General features: G+C 42.1%; 1 protein-coding gene and 1 long non-coding RNA gene across 4 annotated transcripts in view; one reads left to right on the top strand and one right to left on the bottom strand.

The window, feature by feature from the left end:
* LOC121166331 (nibrin-like) overlaps positions 1–18,040 on the bottom strand; it is a 49,658-nt gene that overhangs the window by 17,197 nt on the left and 14,421 nt on the right. For all 3 annotated transcript variants that reach the window (XM_040995477.1, XM_040995476.1, XM_040995475.1), the window contains 2 exons: positions 15,832–15,949; positions 15,083–15,276 (listed from right to left, as the gene is read on the bottom strand). In XM_040995477.1, coding sequence (XP_040851411.1) covers positions 15,083–15,276; positions 15,832–15,949 — 312 coding nt within the window. The remainder of the gene's footprint in view (positions 1–15,082; positions 15,277–15,831; positions 15,950–18,040) is intronic.
* LOC121166332 lies at positions 2,412–7,208 on the top strand. Its single transcript, XR_005885395.1, has 2 exons — positions 2,412–2,600; positions 7,044–7,208. It is a non-coding gene; the product is annotated as an uncharacterized LOC121166332 (long non-coding RNA).

Raw genomic sequence — 18,040 nt, 5'->3', positions numbered from 1 at the left:
AAAAAGTCAATAAAACATGAGCATTTTCTGACCTACAAAAATATTTCTTAAACATAAACAAAATCACTGACTACAAAAGTTGTCAATTTCACTACAATAAACTTAAGGGCTTTTTATTTATCATCACACTAAAAACATGTGCTCCAAAGTTACAAGTTGTAAACATTTCACAGATTTTGCAATACTCCTAAGTAAAGAAACAAACAAAAAAGAATTAGTAAAAAGTTTCTATAAATGTAAAAAGAACACAGAAACATGCAAATACTAAGATGGCCTGTGGGCTCAGCACGTTGGCTCAGTGGCTAAATCCTTGCCGTGCAAGCGCCAATATCACATACAGGCACTGGTTCATGTCCCAGCTGTTCCACTTCCCAGCCAGCTCCCTGCTTGTGGCCTGGGAAAGCAGTCCAGGATGGCCCAAAGCCTTGGGACCCTGCACCCATGTGGGAGACCAGGAAGAAGCTCCTTTCTCCTGGTTTTGGATCAGCTCAGTTCTGGCCGTTGTGGCCACTTGCTGTGTAAAGCAGTGGAGATAAGATCTTTCTTTCGGTGTCGGTCAGGTTGCCTCTGTAAATCTGCCTTTCCAGTAAAAAATAAATAAATACATGAATCTCAACCAAAAAAAAAATGGCCTGGTGTTTGCACCACATCTTTATTCTCCAGACATTTATTCACAAATTACTCTTTACATGAAATGTTTCTAAAAGTCTATTTTTTTAAACAAACACTGTAAAGAATGCAAATATTCTTTGATAGTTCAAGATGTAACCAACAATTAAGATTTTTTTCTTTTTTGAATGTGAGAATGAGGGCAACGGAGAGTCCACAGCCAAGTCTGTGCCAGGCCAAAGCTAGGAGTCAGGAACTCCATTCTGGTCTCCCATATGGGTAGTAGCTGCCCAAGTACTTGGTACATCTTCTGGTGCCTTCTTACGTGCCTTAGCAGGACGCAGGATCTGAAATGGAGCAGCCAGGACTGGAACAAGCCCTCTTATAAGGCATACTGCAGTGCTGCAAGCAGGGTTACTTAACCTGCAGTGCCACAACACCAACCATCTTTTTCAAACTCCAAGACTTCTCTGCCTGTCCCAGAGTCTTCCACCCTTATCCTGGCCCCAAAACAAATAACAGGGGCAAAGACTATAGAAGCAAATGTCACCGTATGACCAAGGTTGTCAGTCCAACCTTGTACTCCACTGAGGGTTTCTTCCCAGCATTTATGTATGCGGAAAGCAACATGCACTGCTGAAGAGCCTGGACTAGAGAACTAGACGCCTGGATCCCTATTCTGGTTATGATGCTCTACATCTTCTAGTCAAGTCCTTTCATCAGGTACCTCATCTACATAATGGAATCATAACAGTAAATAACGCTTGTGAGGATTACAAATTTGAATATACTAACCTTTTCTATAGATTTATGTAATTTTTAAGTGATAAATGGTATCACTCTTTTTCTGCTTGGTACATTCACTACCTGGCTCTCTATCACAGGCTCTCTCATCACAGGTAAAATGTTGCCTGAAAGCGGCCTTCTCTACTTATTTTGTATTTATGTTAAAAAAACAAACAAGAAAGGTTTAGGCTTTAATTTATAAGTGATAGGAACAGTCTGACTATAAGTACTTTACATTTACATTGCTCCAGCAAAACATGACCATAAATAAAAATGGAGCTTTGGGAAATATGGGTTGGAATATTATTAATAATCTTAATTGTATCCTTAATATTGTTATAGTTTTATCAGAAATTGATGATCCAGAAATAGCTGCAATAATAGATTTCTTTTGTAAGTTATGCTGTGACTTAATAATGGATATAGTGTGTATGTTAGAGTCTTTTAACAAAGGTGACTCCATCCTCCTAAACTACTGGTGAAATGGGGCCTCCTCTCTTATCGCTCCTGTCAAGAGACTCCTAGGCGCACAAGCCCTCCCCTTATCACCTTTGTCAAGAAGCCACAATGTACGTAAGCATGTCATGGTAGGAATGATAAAAGAAGAAATAATTGTATATTAATGAATAAGTATGTTTTGAGAATGAATATGCATGTTTTTTAGAATTAAGAAAAGCAAGTGTTATTGATAGATAATATGTAATAACCAATCAAAATATTGTAAACAACTGCCTGTTTTGCTCCTGAATTTGTATATAAACCCATGCATTTGTCCCAGTCACTGAAGCCAGCAGGCTCCCACTAGACCGGAGCCAAAAGCCCCTGGGCTTCCACTCGGACTTGCAGGCTCCCACGAGGCCGGAGCCAGAGAAGCCAGTAGGCTCCCACGAGACCGGAGCCAAGGTTTGGGCTTCCACTCGAACTTGCAGGCTCCCACGAGGCCGGAGCCAAAGGCCCAGCAGACTTCCATGAGACTGAAGTCAAGAGGCACTCTCGGTGGCTTCCCCCATCCTGTTTGGTGTGTGCTTGCCTGAATAAATGCTTGAATGCTTGATTGCAAAGCATCCACTCTCGACTCTTGGCATTTGTTCTGGTGACCGGGCTCGGTGTTCGCGACAGTTGGCGTAGTCGGCAGGATCCTCGGAGGACACAATTCCAGCTCCAACCCCAGCTTGGAGGATCGAGGAGGACGAACACCCGGATTGGTGAGTGCCCCGAATGGGATGGGTCAGAAGGAGGATAGAAAGATATTTGGAAGTGAAATTTGAAGAAGGGATCGGTGATTTAATTAAAACTGCCGGCAGTTGTAATTTTGTTCAGTGGGAATTTAAATTAATTAAGGTACAATTGTTAGTTAGATTATCAATATGGGCCCAAAAATAATAGAGAGAATTAAGAAATTGAATTTCCGGAAGAGAAATGAAGAAAATGAGAATAAGGAACTTAGACCCCAAGCCTTATGGCGCAGTTGTGAACGTGTAGTTCAGGCAAAGTTCCCTAATTATCCAAAGGGCACAGCTGTGGGGGTCCAGCTGAGCAACCCAGATATAGTAGAGCCGATCCTAGCAAGAGCAGGAAAGAAGGAAGTTCCCGGCATCTTATGCAAGGTTATTAATGACATAGAGGAAGACAGACAGCGAGGAAAAAGGTTGGTTAAGGAAGCATTGTTAAAATCAGGTAACCCATTCCTAGCTAAGGTGTATGAGGAACAGTTGGAGGAAACTAGTAAGGCAATGCCAGTGACAATTACCAAATTGTCAACCCCAGTAAGCCAACGCGGACGCGCAGAGGCTGGGGAAAAGGTAGTGGAAACCCGAGAGTTAACTAGGGCTGAGATCTCTCAGATTCGTGGAGATTTCTCTCAGAAACAGCATTCTGATGTAGATTATTTAGATGCACTATGGACTAAGGGAGCCACAGGTTTAAAACTGACAGCAGAAGAAATGAAGCAGATTAACTTAACAGTAGAACATCCAAATTTACAGGAAGCTTTAAGATCAGTAATAGAATTAGATGAAGATGAGACCAGATCCTTGTTTGCATGGATTGCACGAGCATGGGTGCAGGCCTTCCCATATTTAGATTTGGCTAGTATAGAACCCCAAGCCAGGTGGAGTGACCCAGTACAAGGTATTCGGGTGATAAGGAAGATAGGGTTACTGTGCAAAATGTATGAGGATAACCCAGAGCTTCACCCACTGAGAATACGATTAACACCAGCTATGAGGAATATCATAGTAAGAGGAGCACCAGAATCCATGAGGATGTTTTTGGCAGGGAGCATTGCAGGCATGCATGACTTACAGGAAGTGACTGATTGCCTTAGACAGTACCGGGACTTAAGTAACAATCCTAGGGCAGTATTTGCCACACAAATGTATGAGCCTTTCCCGAGCTTTCAGGTAACAGAGGCATCTCAGGTAAGAGCCCCTTTCCAAAACATTCGGGTAAAAAACGAAGGAAGGGGCCCGGGAAGTGGCCAGCCCGGACCCCTTTCCAGGAGGCCTCCCCCACCGCGCAGTTTTTTACGCGGAAGGAATGGAGAAGGTTCCCAAGGGATGAGAATAGGATTTCAGAGGCAGGGACTGTCCAACAGACAGTTTCCGAATGGGCAAGGTTGGAAACACAACATACGGCGACAACAACCCCGGTTCACCAGTCCAGTAGAGAGGCAATTTCACTGCCCCCCAGGCAGACCGGAGAGAACAGACCGTACATCCTCCTGGCAGGAAGGTGTGAAGGGAAGGAATTTCGTGCGAGGTTCTTGGTCGACACAGGGTCACAGGTAACCATTGTTAATAATGAAGTATATGTTAAGGAAATCAAGCCAGAAAATTGGGTAAGGGGGATATCCGGAGCCCCCATACCCGCCCAAAAAATTCCAATTGTAATATATGTATATAATAGGGAACCCCTGCAGGCAAATATTATGAAAATGAATGTTGAATGCTGTGTTTTAGGCATGGATTTATTGCAGGATATAGTAGGGGAATGGCTACCATTAAAACAATTAAAGGGGATCTGTGCTGTAATAAGTATAGTAAAAATTGATCCAGTAGTACTCCCTCGAATTCCAGCTAGCTTTACTAAACAATATCCCATTAAGGGAGGACATGATGAAATTACTGAGGCTTTAAGGGAGTTAGAAGATCAGGGGGTGGTAGAGCGCACCCAATCATTTAATTATAACAGTCCAGTTTGGCCAGTAAAGAAACCTAATGGTAAATGGCGTTTTACAGTGGATTATCGTAACATTAATAAATTATCACCACAAATGCCAGGAAATTTACCTGAAGTAGAATCCATATTTTCGGGCATTAAACAACTAGCCCCAGAGTGGTATGCAGCTGTTGACCTTTCCGATATGTTCTTTTGTATACCCCTAGCTGAGGAATCAAGAGAAATTACTACCTTTACCTGGGATGCATGCCAATATCGTTTCACTAGGTTGCCACAAGGGTACCGGAATAGTCCAATCATTGCCCATGCTACACTCCGACAAACTATTCCTTGGGACTCATTCCCAAAATCTGTAAGAGTCTTCTCTTATGTGGATGACTTGTTGGTTTGTGGCAAGGACAAATCTGAAGTTGATTCTACAATAAAACAACTAGTCACCCTGTTACAACAGGCAGGATGGACTGTAAATCCAGATAAAATACAAGGCCCTAGTCAACAGGTGAAATTTTTAGGAGTCTTATGGTCCTCAGTAGGACCCAGCATCCCTGACAAGGTAATGGATATTCTAACCCACATTGAAGAGCCCAAAACTAAACAACAAGCCCAACATATAATTGGTTTATTTGGCTATTGGAAAAATCACATACCCTATTTACAAATTCTTCTAGCACCAATGTATAAGGTTACTAGGAAAGCACAAGATTTTGTATGGGGTAAAGAACAACAAGATGCCTTTCATACTGCCTTGAGCTATATGAAATTATATGCACAATTATATATTCCCCAACCAGATGAAGAATTAGTTATAGATATTTTATTTGTGAAGGATTATGCATCATGGGGAATGTTTATTAAAAGGTCAGGGAAAACTTTACCAATTGGCTTCAGATGCAAAAGATTCCCATATGCACCAAACAAATATTCTCTATTTGAGAAATATGTTTGGGCAACCTATAGTGCTTTATCATCAATAGGTTTTTCTATTTCCAATAAACGCATACACATCCGCACGCCTGCACCCATTTTAGATTGGGTTAGGATGCGTGATGAATCTTTGTCAGGCCTTCCCATTGAAAACAAGGTACTCCACTGGAAATGGCAATTACAACAGTTATTGCAGGACACTTTTGTTAAGTCCAGTACCAAGGTATCTACTCTAACAGAAGAGTTAAGCCAAACACCAGTAATCGCAGCACCCAAGTTAACTACAGAACCTGATCGCCAACCAATTGGCCGATGGGGATCTAGTAAAACCCACCCTAATGCTTGGTTTACAGATGGTTCCTCCTCAGTGACTAATGGCAGAATATCATGGAAAGCAGCAGCTTTCAGGCCCAGTGACAGGAAGATTCTTACTAGAGAAGGATCCGGACAGTCGGCACAAATTGCTGAACTACAAGCAGTAAAATTGGCTGTAGAGGAATCCATCAAGGAAGGTCAGAAACATGTACATGTTTTCTCAGACTCATGGGCTGTATGCAATGGTATAGCCATTTGGTCTGCTAAATGGCGTGCAAACTCTTATACTATTAACAACAAACCTGTATGGGGCCAGGATGCTTGGCTATTTTTAGACCAAGCACCCATTTCCATCTTTGTTACCCATGTAGATGCTCACACTAACAAAACTACCTTTGAGGCTGAGAATAATGCCATTGCTGATAGGTTAGCTAAAGTTAACATAGCTATTAAATTACAAAATACAGCCCCCTGGAGAAGCACAATTACAGAGACAGGCATTAAATTAAAACGAGACCCAAATTGGCAAATGACCCTTCCAGGTACTGAAGCTCCAGTTACTCCACATGAAATTCTGGAAATTCACAGAATTAATGGTCATATGGGCACACATGCAGTGTTCCGATGGTTCCAACGACGGAACATTAAAGTCACATGGCAAGCATGCCGCAAGGCTATTCAGACTTGCCCAGCATGCCCCAATTGGCAGCAGCGTTTTAGACACCATAAGCCAAATACAATGGGCAAGCCACAAGAGTTTAACCATACTGTTCAAATAGATTATATTGGACCATTGCCTTCATTTAAGGACCAATATGCATGTGTAATAGTGGACGTCTGTACAGGGTTGGGCATGGCAACCGCTTCTAGACAGGCAAATCAGATATCTACTATATTTGCCCTTATCAGATGGTGCTCTGCATATGGCCTACCTACCATCATTGAATCAGATCAAGGTTCTCATTTCACCGGTAGCAGTGTACAGAAATGGGCTTTAGATTGGGACATTATGTGGAATTTCCACATTGCTTACAACCCTACTGCATCCGGATTTGTGGAACGTTTCAATGGCCTTCTTAAGGCCCAACTGCTCCAGTTTGAAGGTGAACAATTACAACGTGCACTAAATTTAGCTTGTTTTCAGTTAAATGATAGGGATCGTGTGCAGCGCCGCTCACCTTTTCAAGAAGCATTTCTCAAATTAGCCTTGCCCTATCCAACCCCTACAGACTCCACTCTACTTGTCCCAGACAAGGCAATTGGCAGAGACAGGAAGAATAAGGCCCTATATACGACGGACATCGTCGCACAGGGACCAGGACACTCATTTTGGACTACATCAGGTAAAGGCGAATTACGCCTCACCAAGTCTGATGATTTAATTGCAAGATGATTAGGCCAGTCTGCCGTGCCATTCAATTGCTTGTTGTAATAGTCTTATTTCTTTTGGCTTTGTGGCTTGTTGCCCACTATACTATCTGTACTACACGCAGTTGCAGCCCCGATTACACTGCTGTAGTTGGAATTATTGATATTGGGCCATGTGGCACATTTTCCAATTTCTCCTATTGCCTTTTTGCTTTGTAAGTGGCGATGAGCTTTCCTTGAAGGACGCCACTTCCCCGACCTATTGGCTCAGCAGATCTATTTTCTCAAATTTTACCGCTAATAATTTATATTTTTGGAATCATTATGCTTTTTGCAACCATTTTTCAAGGAGTTTTTCCCCAAGTAATTGCACGGCATATTGGGATGCTAGGACCGATGCTCATTTTTCACCGGTCTGGCATGCTTCTGATTTGTCAGATGGATCAGACATTGGCTTTTTACAAACTAATATTAATGAAGAAAATCCTTTGAGATGTCATCTTATAGAATTGGTCCGAGATGTATGGGGGTCATCTCCCATGTATATTTATTATGCCCAGAAACTGGCGGCACGCCCACATGTTGTGGGACTGCAGATCAATGGCACCAGGAATATTACCTTTTATACACAAATGACTTCTGACACATATTTTACGTGTGGAAAATTTCTTAAATATTCCTTGCCAGCTCAAGCTTTTGCCCTATGGGAAAAGTCTGCCGCACCAACAGATGATTATGATTATTCTGCTTTTTATTCTGACTCTTCTGACTATCCTGATTCTTCTGATTCTTCCCCTCCTACTCTCCCCACTGCACGTACGGAATCTACTACGGAACCTCCCTATAGAACATGTATGTCCAATCAGGCAATCACATGTAAACCAGAATTTCAAAAGCCCAACCGTACCTTGCCATCACCTTGGGGAATATTTTGTGATTTCATTGACAAAAGTTTGACCCAGAAGATCCAAGCTTTTTACCCAAATAAGACTATCTATGTGTCATGTGTAGCAAATTTTCCCAATTTACCAATTTATGGCTCATTCCGTCCTTTTACCTTGGCACCTGACGATAGGCCCTATGCTCAGCACTTTCATACTAATTTTTCTCTTCTGATTACTAATTCTTCTTATTTACCTATCAATCAATGGTGGGAAGTCATGCGCCTAGGTACTCAAACCTGGCGCACTCCATTGGTCATTACTGACCCTGTTCCACAACCCTTTCCATCTTTTAACCCACCCCATGAAAGTACCCGTACCCCTGACCTAACTGGCACTCAGGCTCTTCGCCAATTCCTTTGTGTGCGTAGTCTCTTTCTCTGGCATGAAACTCCCAAAAGTACTGATATGGGTTGGATTTGCTTTCCTTTTGAATTTCAATATCATTGTGATTTACTTCCGTCACAGCCCAGATATGCTCCTGATTATACTATGCCAGTATATGGTCCCGGGGGTGAAGAGACTTGGACTACCTTCCGGCTGAGCCGAAATTTTTGCCAAGCCCCACCGTGGCGAGTATTAAATGATATTTTTAATTTCACATTCTCCTTATACAATTATGCAAACTGGTATACAAAACCAATGTGGAACCAGTCACATTTATATCTCAACCCCAACAGGCCTGTGTCTTGGTCTAATGCTTATACCACATCTGATGCCCACCTTGCAGAAACTCATGTAACCATCCCTTATCGATGGAATTTGACAGATATATTGAGCCCTGATGCATCTAATGTTGTTAATGTCACACAACGATTACCATTTTTAATTTGGACTAACCTTTCGCGGGTTAATGTCAATTTTGGCTTTACCTGCTTCCAAGAATGTGATGAACATTTGCCCCATTGGGTGCCAGTGGCTAATATATCCAAGTCATCTGTCCAATATCTATGGGCCAATTATTCTACCATGGCTGTTGAACGAGCCGGACGCAAGCCAGTCTCTTCACACCCCCGTTTCTGGAAGAGGTGTGATTGGGGACCCTTTTCCATGAAACGTGTGTCTGCCAAACATCGCTCTTTGTTGTACAATGTATCCTATTTTGATTTACCTATGGATATCTCCACCCATGTTACCAATATTACTTATGCAATTCGTGCAAATTACCCAAGGAAACTCTCTCCAGCAGTCACTTTATATGACTACCACCCACCCTCTCTTAATGAAGTGGTATTGACAGTAAATTCTAAATTGGCCGCATATATGCCTACACAAACCAATTGTCCAAATGATTTTGACATTACTGATGCGGTGGTAAGATATCCATTGGTTCCGGAGGCGGACCACCATACTGTGCACTGGTGGCTTTATCAAGGCATGAACTTTGATAATTTCACTCATGTACGGTGGGTGGGAAGTCTCCCATATTATACCTATATGCTTTTACCTGGACCAGATAATGAATGGGCTATGTATGATATTATTAGCCATAATATCTTGAAAAACCATACGGATGTTGTAGACAATTCATTTGTACACCCTGTCTTTGAATATCGAATGAATTTTGATACATGTGGAACTAAATCCCCGCTTGACCCATGTTTGATCGATCGCGGTGGATTTAATGAGACCCACCGATGGGTCACAGCACATTATCCGTCAGCAGTAGTGAACCCACCAGTAGTGCCAGCTATGACCATCTCAGCACCAGGCATCCTCCCAGTAGTTTCAAGACCACATCGTATTCTAATCAAACCATCAATCACACCTATGCATATACGTCTGTCCCTAACATCTTTCGCTTCTACAGACTTGTCCAGCTTGCAATGTGATAAGCGATATTTCGCCTTACCAACCCTTTATCACGCAGCCCGAGGCGGAAACTCAGGACGACGTCTGCTACAGGTAGCAGAAATAGGTGCATTCCTTGTGGGGACAGCACTTGGTGCACTGATTGCAGGTGCCATGACTGAAGAACTTCAAGTACAGATCACGAGCCTGCGACACCTACAGAATGAACAATTCCGAGCAGTCCAAGCTATTTCCAACAACCTGCATGCTGTTGCCGTTACATTGGACAAAATGCATGCAGAACAACAGAGCTTTAAAGAAGGCATGAACATCCTCTTCAAAAAACAACTAGAAGATGAAAAGATTGTTGCCCAGGAAGTATCCCAGATTCTCCATCGTCAAGAGTGTCTACATGCGCAGTTAATGCTGCAAGCTGCCTTCAATGATCTCAAGATGCTTTTCAACACTGGCGTTGGTCGTGACACAAGATCGGGTATAACTGTTTTAGACCCTACTAAAGAAAGTTCCTGTGTTGACGGCTTTTGTGACTTATATATATGGCAGATTTCCACTTCATCGGCTGTAGTGGCTTTTGACACTGTACCGGTGCCACAATACATCTCTGGCTCCTGGCTGGTACCTTATGATCGTTACCTGTTGGCGGTGGTGGACAATAGTTCCTGGTATGTGCCCATGTCTTCAGTATATGCGCTTGGGCCAGGCCTTTTTCTAGGGTTTGAGCTCTGGAGGCCGGACTATCCGATCTCTAGAATCGCCCTGTGGCCTCATGGCATCAGACGCATAACAGACCTTGGTGGGTATCGCATCCTCACGTGCGGTGACTCTGCCTATTCGGTCCAATTGTGGCACAACGCTTCCTACAAGGAACATGTCGAACTCCCCACAGGATGCCATGTTCATACCAACACCATGATGGCAAAACACGATCAAACCAACCAGACAGTCCTAACCTCAGTGGCCATGGTTACAAACCATACCTTTGGTTTGCATTATTTTGTTAAGCCTGTCACATCCAGCCATGAAATTTTTAGAAAGTGGCAAGAGTCCGCTCAACATCTGGACACACTCTTCACTCAAAACCAACACGTCATAGATAAACTACATCAAGATTCTACTGCAGTTCTGAAGACAATGAAGCAAGACATCTCACAAATGCGCTACATGGTACAACACGCTCGTATAGTCCCATCATCTGTCTTTACATCGATAGCTCAAGATTGTACCCTATTTCAACTGATACGTCGCGCAATCTTACAGGATTTTGCCTGCTTACAGCGATGGAATCCCTGGCACTGGATGAAAGAACTATTTCGTATCATCACTATACTGATACTATTTTACATCTTTATTCGTGCCTTCTTCTTCTTCTGTCGCAGGACTGCTCGTGCTTCTACCAAAGAATATCATAAGAAGTGGCTATACAACCATGCCTAGAAGAAGATCCGCTCTCAATCTTAGGCACCATGCATGCTGTCGACTTTGCCTAGCATACCATCATTTTCTGAGATCCACTTTTATTTATGGACCTGACCCGTTGGATTTTGGACGCCGTAATTTTTCAACGTTCGATCCCAACAGACCTACTCCTGTAGCAATTGTACGGCCCTTTATCCAAGCGCCGCCCAGCTCCCTCACCACCGCAACTCTTCACCCTTGGAGACACCCAACACTTGTTGGCGAACGACGAATTCGTCGTCGTCGTAGGCGACTCAGCCTATGACATCTTTCCCATTGGGTATTCCCCTTGTCTCCTATTTGTGATCCATCGGCGATTCCTCTGGAACCACCGACGGATCAGGGGGTGGATTGATAGGAACAGTCTGACTATAAGTACTTTACATTTACATTGCTCCAGCAAAACATGACCATAAATAAAAATGGAGCTTTGGGAAATATGGGTTGGAATATTATTAATAATCTTAATTGTATCCTTAATATTGTTATAGTTTTATCAGAAATTGATGATCCAGAAATAGCTGCAATAATAGATTTCTTTTGTAAGTTATGCTGTGACTTAATAATGGATATAGTGTGTATGTTAGAGTCTTTTAACAAAGGTGACTCCATCCTCCTAAACTACTGGTGAAATGGGGCCTCCTCTCTTATCGCTCCTGTCAAGAGACTCCTAGGCGCACAAGCCCTCCCCTTATCACCTTTGTCAAGAAGCCACAATGTACGTAAGCATGTCATGGTAGGAATGATAAAAGAAGAAATAATTGTATATTAATGAATAAGTATGTTTTGAGAATGAATATGCATGTTTTTTAGAATTAAGAAAAGCAAGTGTTATTGATAGATAATATGTAATAACCAATCAAAATATTGTAAACAACTGCCTGTTTTGCTCCTGAATTTGTATATAAACCCATGCATTTGTCCCAGTCACTGAAGCCAGCAGGCTCCCACTAGACCGGAGCCAAAAGCCCCTGGGCTTCCACTCGGACTTGCAGGCTCCCACGAGGCCGGAGCCAGAGAAGCCAGTAGGCTCCCACGAGACCGGAGCCAAGGTTTGGGCTTCCACTCGAACTTGCAGGCTCCCACGAGGCCGGAGCCAAAGGCCCAGCAGACTTCCATGAGACTGAAGTCAAGAGGCACTCTCGGTGGCTTCCCCCATCCTGTTTGGTGTGTGCTTGCCTGAATAAATGCTTGAATGCTTGATTGCAAAGCATCCACTCTCGACTCTTGGCATTTGTTCTGGTGACCGGGCTCGGTGTTCGCGACAATAAGGCAAAGTTAGAGAGAAGCAGAGACAGAGAGATCATCCATCTGCTGTTCCCCTAACAGCTATAATGGGATGCAGAGCTGGGTCACTCCAAGGACAGAAACCAGGAGCTTCTTCCAAGTCTTCCACATGGTGCAGGGGCCTAAGTACTGTTGGACAATCCTCTGCTGCTCTCACAGGCAGATAACTGCACTGGAAGTGGAGCCGCCAGGATTCAAACAGGCACCCATCTCAGATGCCAGCACCACTGGCAGTGTCGTTAACCCACACACCACGGTACTAGCAGGAGGGGCCTTCTATATTTAGAATGGACTTTTCCACTTAGCCCTGTTACCTAGTTTCCTTCATGCACACACATAATTATGGGCCTACTTTATCCTTCTCTCTCTCTCTAGATAGTAAGCTCCACTAGTGGAAGAGATTATGATTATCTTGCTAACCATTAAATTCCTAGTATATAAAATATAATGAAACAGTACATTTCTGTATTAGCAATACAATGATAATTTTGCTTTTCTTAAATCTTTTTTTTTTTTTTTTACAAAAAAAGATTTACTTCTTTTTTCTTTGAAAGGCAGAGTGATAAAGAGACAGAGATCTTGCATCTGATGGTTCACTCAGCAAATGGCTGCAATAGAGAGCTGGGCTGGTCTGAAGAGCCAGGATCTTCTTGCTGGTACCTCTCATACATGCAGGGGCCCAGGGACTTGGGCCATCCTCCACTGTCTTCCAGGCTTAGTAGCAGGGAGCTGGATTCCAACTGGAGCAGCAGGGACTCAAATTGGCACTCGTATGGGATGCTGACACCACAGCCTACTACATCATGGTGACAGCCCCTGAAATTTATTTTCTATTTAGCAAACCCACATGAGGAAAAAGAAAAGTAATCGACATCGCCAGAAGGACTCTGGGAACAGGACAACTGAATCTCTAAGAGAGCTGGTGATGAATTTCTCGGGCATATCTGCACTCAAGGTCCCAACTATGTATCTTCTTAGGTGAGTATAAATTTAGTCAACAGACTAGCTAACCTGGTATTTCCATTGTGAGAAGTTGGTGTGATGGAGGGGGTGAACAATTCACTAGAGAGAGTGAGCAGAGCTAGGGTAACTGAACTCACCCTGCAAGGAGGCAGGAGACAGGCAGGTCCCCACAGAGTGGCTGACAACTGTGGCCACACAGATAGTGACCTGAGGGGTGCACCTGCAGTGCAGTCCCTTATTCCTTATGCTGACTGCCACCACAGGCTTGGAAGGGAGCAGTGGGTGGAACGCCTCAGGCTGTCTGTTCCAATATTGACCAATTAAAGAAGCATACTTGTAGCTACAATTGGATCCTCAGCTGGGATGAGCTTTCTCTGGTCCATCACATTTTTCTGGTAGGTGATTGGCGATTTTGCCCTGTGCTGGGGAATCTATATCCTCCGTCATCCTAGAGGACTCCACCGAGTGCTCCAGGAACACCCTCCACAATTTCACAAATCCTTTTAAGCTTCAACAACACTGAGACTGTGGACCCAGTGGCACGGTGGCTAGGTCTGAGCTGCTTCACTTCCAATCCAGCTCCCTGCTGATGTGCCTATGAATGCAGGGGAGGATGGCCCCAGTGCTTGGGTGTTTGTACCCACGGGGAAGAAGCTCCAGGTTCCTGCTTTTGGATCAGTCCAGCTGCAGTCACTGCAGCCACGTGGGAAGATCTCTTTCTGTCTCCCCCTTTTCCCTTCTATGACTCAACCTTTCATATAAACAAATCTTAAAATAAAGATAATAATATTGCTAAGATTGTTAACCAATAAAAAGCTGATGGCAGAATGGCAGAAACCCTTGACAGAACGTATCTATTGACTCTATCAGCACTACAAATACTAAAGTATCTGACCTTTATTTTTTTTTCTTGTCTCCTCAAAATTACATTATAAAGGAAGAAAAAATTTTATATGACTTTTAATATGTAGTTATGAAAGGATGAATACATTTCAGCTTTAAGCAACTTCAGAAAGAAATTATCTTGAATTTTAAACTTAACTATATCATATTCAGTAAAAAAGCTTAATATGACTTTATTCAATCAGACAGGCTAAATACAAATTCTATAATTGTTAAAAAAAAAAAAAAGAGGCAGTAAACATGCTGATAAAACTGTTCCTAGCAAACCAAGTCACACTCAATTTTCAAGTAAACCACATGGCATAACTATCACAAGAATTCTTGTATCTAGGAAGCGTCTTCAAAAGTTCATAGAAACTGTGTTATGAAAACACTACCTATGAATTTTCAAGTGCTTTTCCCAAATGAATGTCTTTTAAGGTCATTTTCTCCCAGATTTCTCAAGTAAGCTAGTACTTTTACATTACTAAATGAAGTGTAATCAAAATGTCACATAAAACTTCCCATTTGCATTTTAATTTAAAATAACAGTGCTGTACCTCTGAAGCATCTCCATAATTGAGTGAATCCATTTTTTCTGAGAGTCAGGAAGTACCGTTTGTGTACTGGTTATTGCAATATCAATAACACACGTTCCAGGAGCTGAAAAGAAGCTATCCTCTTCTTCATTTTCTTCTGTTATCAACTTAGCTTCTCCACCTCCAAAGACAACTGCTGAACTTAGTTTCTTATACTAAAAATGGAAAGAAACATGTTTTGTTAGCCAAAGTGTCCTGAGATAACTTTTACTATGTAAAAATTGAATTTGGAAAATAACACGGAATTGGAATTAAAAAAGAATGGGTTCTACTCCTAGAATAGATCACTTGAGATTTCATTTTGGGCAGAATCCTTACTCAGAAGTTCTCCATGCAGCCCTGGAACCATTACCTTGTCCACAGTAACATCATCGTCATCAGACTTACTCTGTCGGCTTACCAGCATGACTTTCTGCAGTAACAAAGTGTTAGGACCCTTGTTTGGTACAGAGAAGACACTCTATGGATGCTTACTGACTGAATAAGCCAGGACAAAGTTTCCTGTCCTCTGTGTTTACATATTTATATAAACCCAGTCAGTTACCAGGTATTAAGAAGTATAATTATATACATGATCACCTGGCAGATGCTGGTGCCTGCACTTCACAATTCTGTACAAAAATTCTCAAATCAAATACCTTATCAGTGTGAGAACAATAGCACGTGTTGATTTATGGTCTTCTTTAGGAAAGTATAATTTCTAACATTACCTGCTTGGCATTTAAAAATACAAATGTTTTTCCTTTGAAGATCTCTTTTCTTTCCTGCCGCCTTGACAGATCAATATTATTATTTCCAATGGCTGGTTCATCAATAGGTGGGTAAAAACTGTAAAAGTTTGTAAAGCATATTGTAGTTATATACTACTCTGCATGCTTACTATTAAATTGATAAATTTCTGCTACCAGAAAAGCATAATTTCCACAAAATCACAAGTTCTTTTTAAAGTAAGATTTTTTTTTTTAAGTTGGTACAAAATGACCAAAAGCCACCCATGTGCCTTTTCAGGAACTATAGTGAGAGGTACTGCACAGCACAGCAGGACTGGCTTTCAGTTCCTCAGAACAACCAAGGTAGACAATCATAATCAGACACATGGGAAACACACATGACTCAAACAGTTAATGTGAATTGCAAAAGGGTGAGAGAGAAGATCAAATTCATCAGCAGCTCGTGTTTACTGGGGAGCCACTCTGTGTTACTAAGGCTCACATTTAGTTCTGTGAACACTACCGTAATATTGTTTCAGAGCATTTTAGAAAAGTTCACATTAGTTTAAAACTTTCTCTAGAGTAAAGAACCTATTTTTCTGCTCTTTAATAAGATGCTATAATATTTTTTTAAACATCTGGGGAGATGAGAAGAAAGCAAGTAGGAAGTAAAACTGAACAGATAATTCTCAAAATTTCATTAGGCCATTCTTTGAATTCCCTAAGATATTTTGTTACAGTTGATGCAGCTTGTCCCTTTAGCTCCGGGGAAAACATTTAGCCCAACATAAGGATGACTACAGGGAACAAGACAGGAAGAGGCAATTCACAACATTTAAGGGTTAACTCTCTTCAGAGAGCAACATCAAACAGAACAATATTGCAATCTTAATGGTGATCAAAGGAGGTAGAACTGATTTCCCTGCTTCCTCCTTATAGCTGCCATCTCGCTCCGCCTCCATTTCTCCTTGGCCACACAGAATATGACACATCTCCTAAAGTAAAGCTGAGTCTTGACAGAAAAGTGGAAAATTTATGGCAACTTGAAGAATAACAGCATTTTTCCAATCCATCACAACAAATGCTCTATGTGTATCCTGAAATGATTTCTGCAAGCCAAAATCTTGGGGGACTGGGTTATCCAGAAGATCACCACAGATTTCACTGACAATATAAAATTCGAGCTACCATGTTAACTCTCCTGTTTCTAAACAACTTTTAAAATTACACAGTTCACTTTTAGCGGTTTACTGTATCTAAGAAAAGAGTTAACTGTAGTTTAGTTCAAAGGATTTAACATCCTCTCTACACTGAACTAGGTTTCTAAAAATAAGCATAGAATTTACCTTCAGCTTTTCCTAACAACTTTTTTTTCCTAACAGCTTTTCCTTAACCGGTGCCCATATGGGATCTTGGTGTGTTCAAGGTGAAGACTTTAACTGCTAGGCCAGGCTACCGGGCCCAGTACATTGTTTTAATCCCAGAATTTTAATACCTAAATTTGTAGTCCACAAATTGAGAGATGTTTATACTTGTTGGCAAGGCCCACGTTGCCAGGAGGGACTAGGGTTATGAGAAAGACAAGACAGACAACACACACAACACACCTTGCCTCATTCTTGTGAAGAGAATGCCAGTTTATTCAAAGTCAAGTTGCATCTTTATAGTCTGCTTGGCCCCTCCCAGCACTTTCCCAATGATCAAGCAACACCTAAGCTCCCCTGAGGACATATAAAAAGGGGAAGCAGGAAGGAGGGAAATTGCAGTCAAGCCAGGGGCTAAATGTATCAGGCCAAGATTGCCCATCCTGTTACACATTTGAGAAACAAGCTGAGCTGTGGAGTTAACCCTTGGGAGACCGGGGCCACAGGAAAGATCTTCCTCTCTGTTTTTCCTCCTCTCTGTATATCTGACTTTGTAATAAAAATACATAATAAATATTTTAAAAATTCCACAATGTACCTTGGTTTACTTTAGAACACTGTGCAATTTGAAACTCACCACTAGGTACAATCTACCTTGACAAAAACACAGATATAGGGAAGAACTACCCTGAGCAAAGAACACAGATGCATTAGTGGGTAGCTGGAGAGAAAGCCATACTTGACCTGGCACACAGACTGCGATCTCAGCTTCACCCCTGTGCTCCAACTCCAGGACAAACACAGATGATTAATAACACAGTGAGAAAAAGCGAGCCATGTTCTGA

Source organism: Ochotona curzoniae, unplaced genomic scaffold (genome assembly GCF_017591425.1).
Source record: "Ochotona curzoniae isolate NIBS_2020 unplaced genomic scaffold, NIBS_Ocur_1.0 patch126, whole genome shotgun sequence".
Taxonomy (NCBI): domain Eukaryota; kingdom Metazoa; phylum Chordata; class Mammalia; order Lagomorpha; family Ochotonidae; genus Ochotona; species Ochotona curzoniae.
Note: the sequence above shows the minus strand (reverse complement) of the source record. Positions and strands in the feature narration are given on the sequence as shown.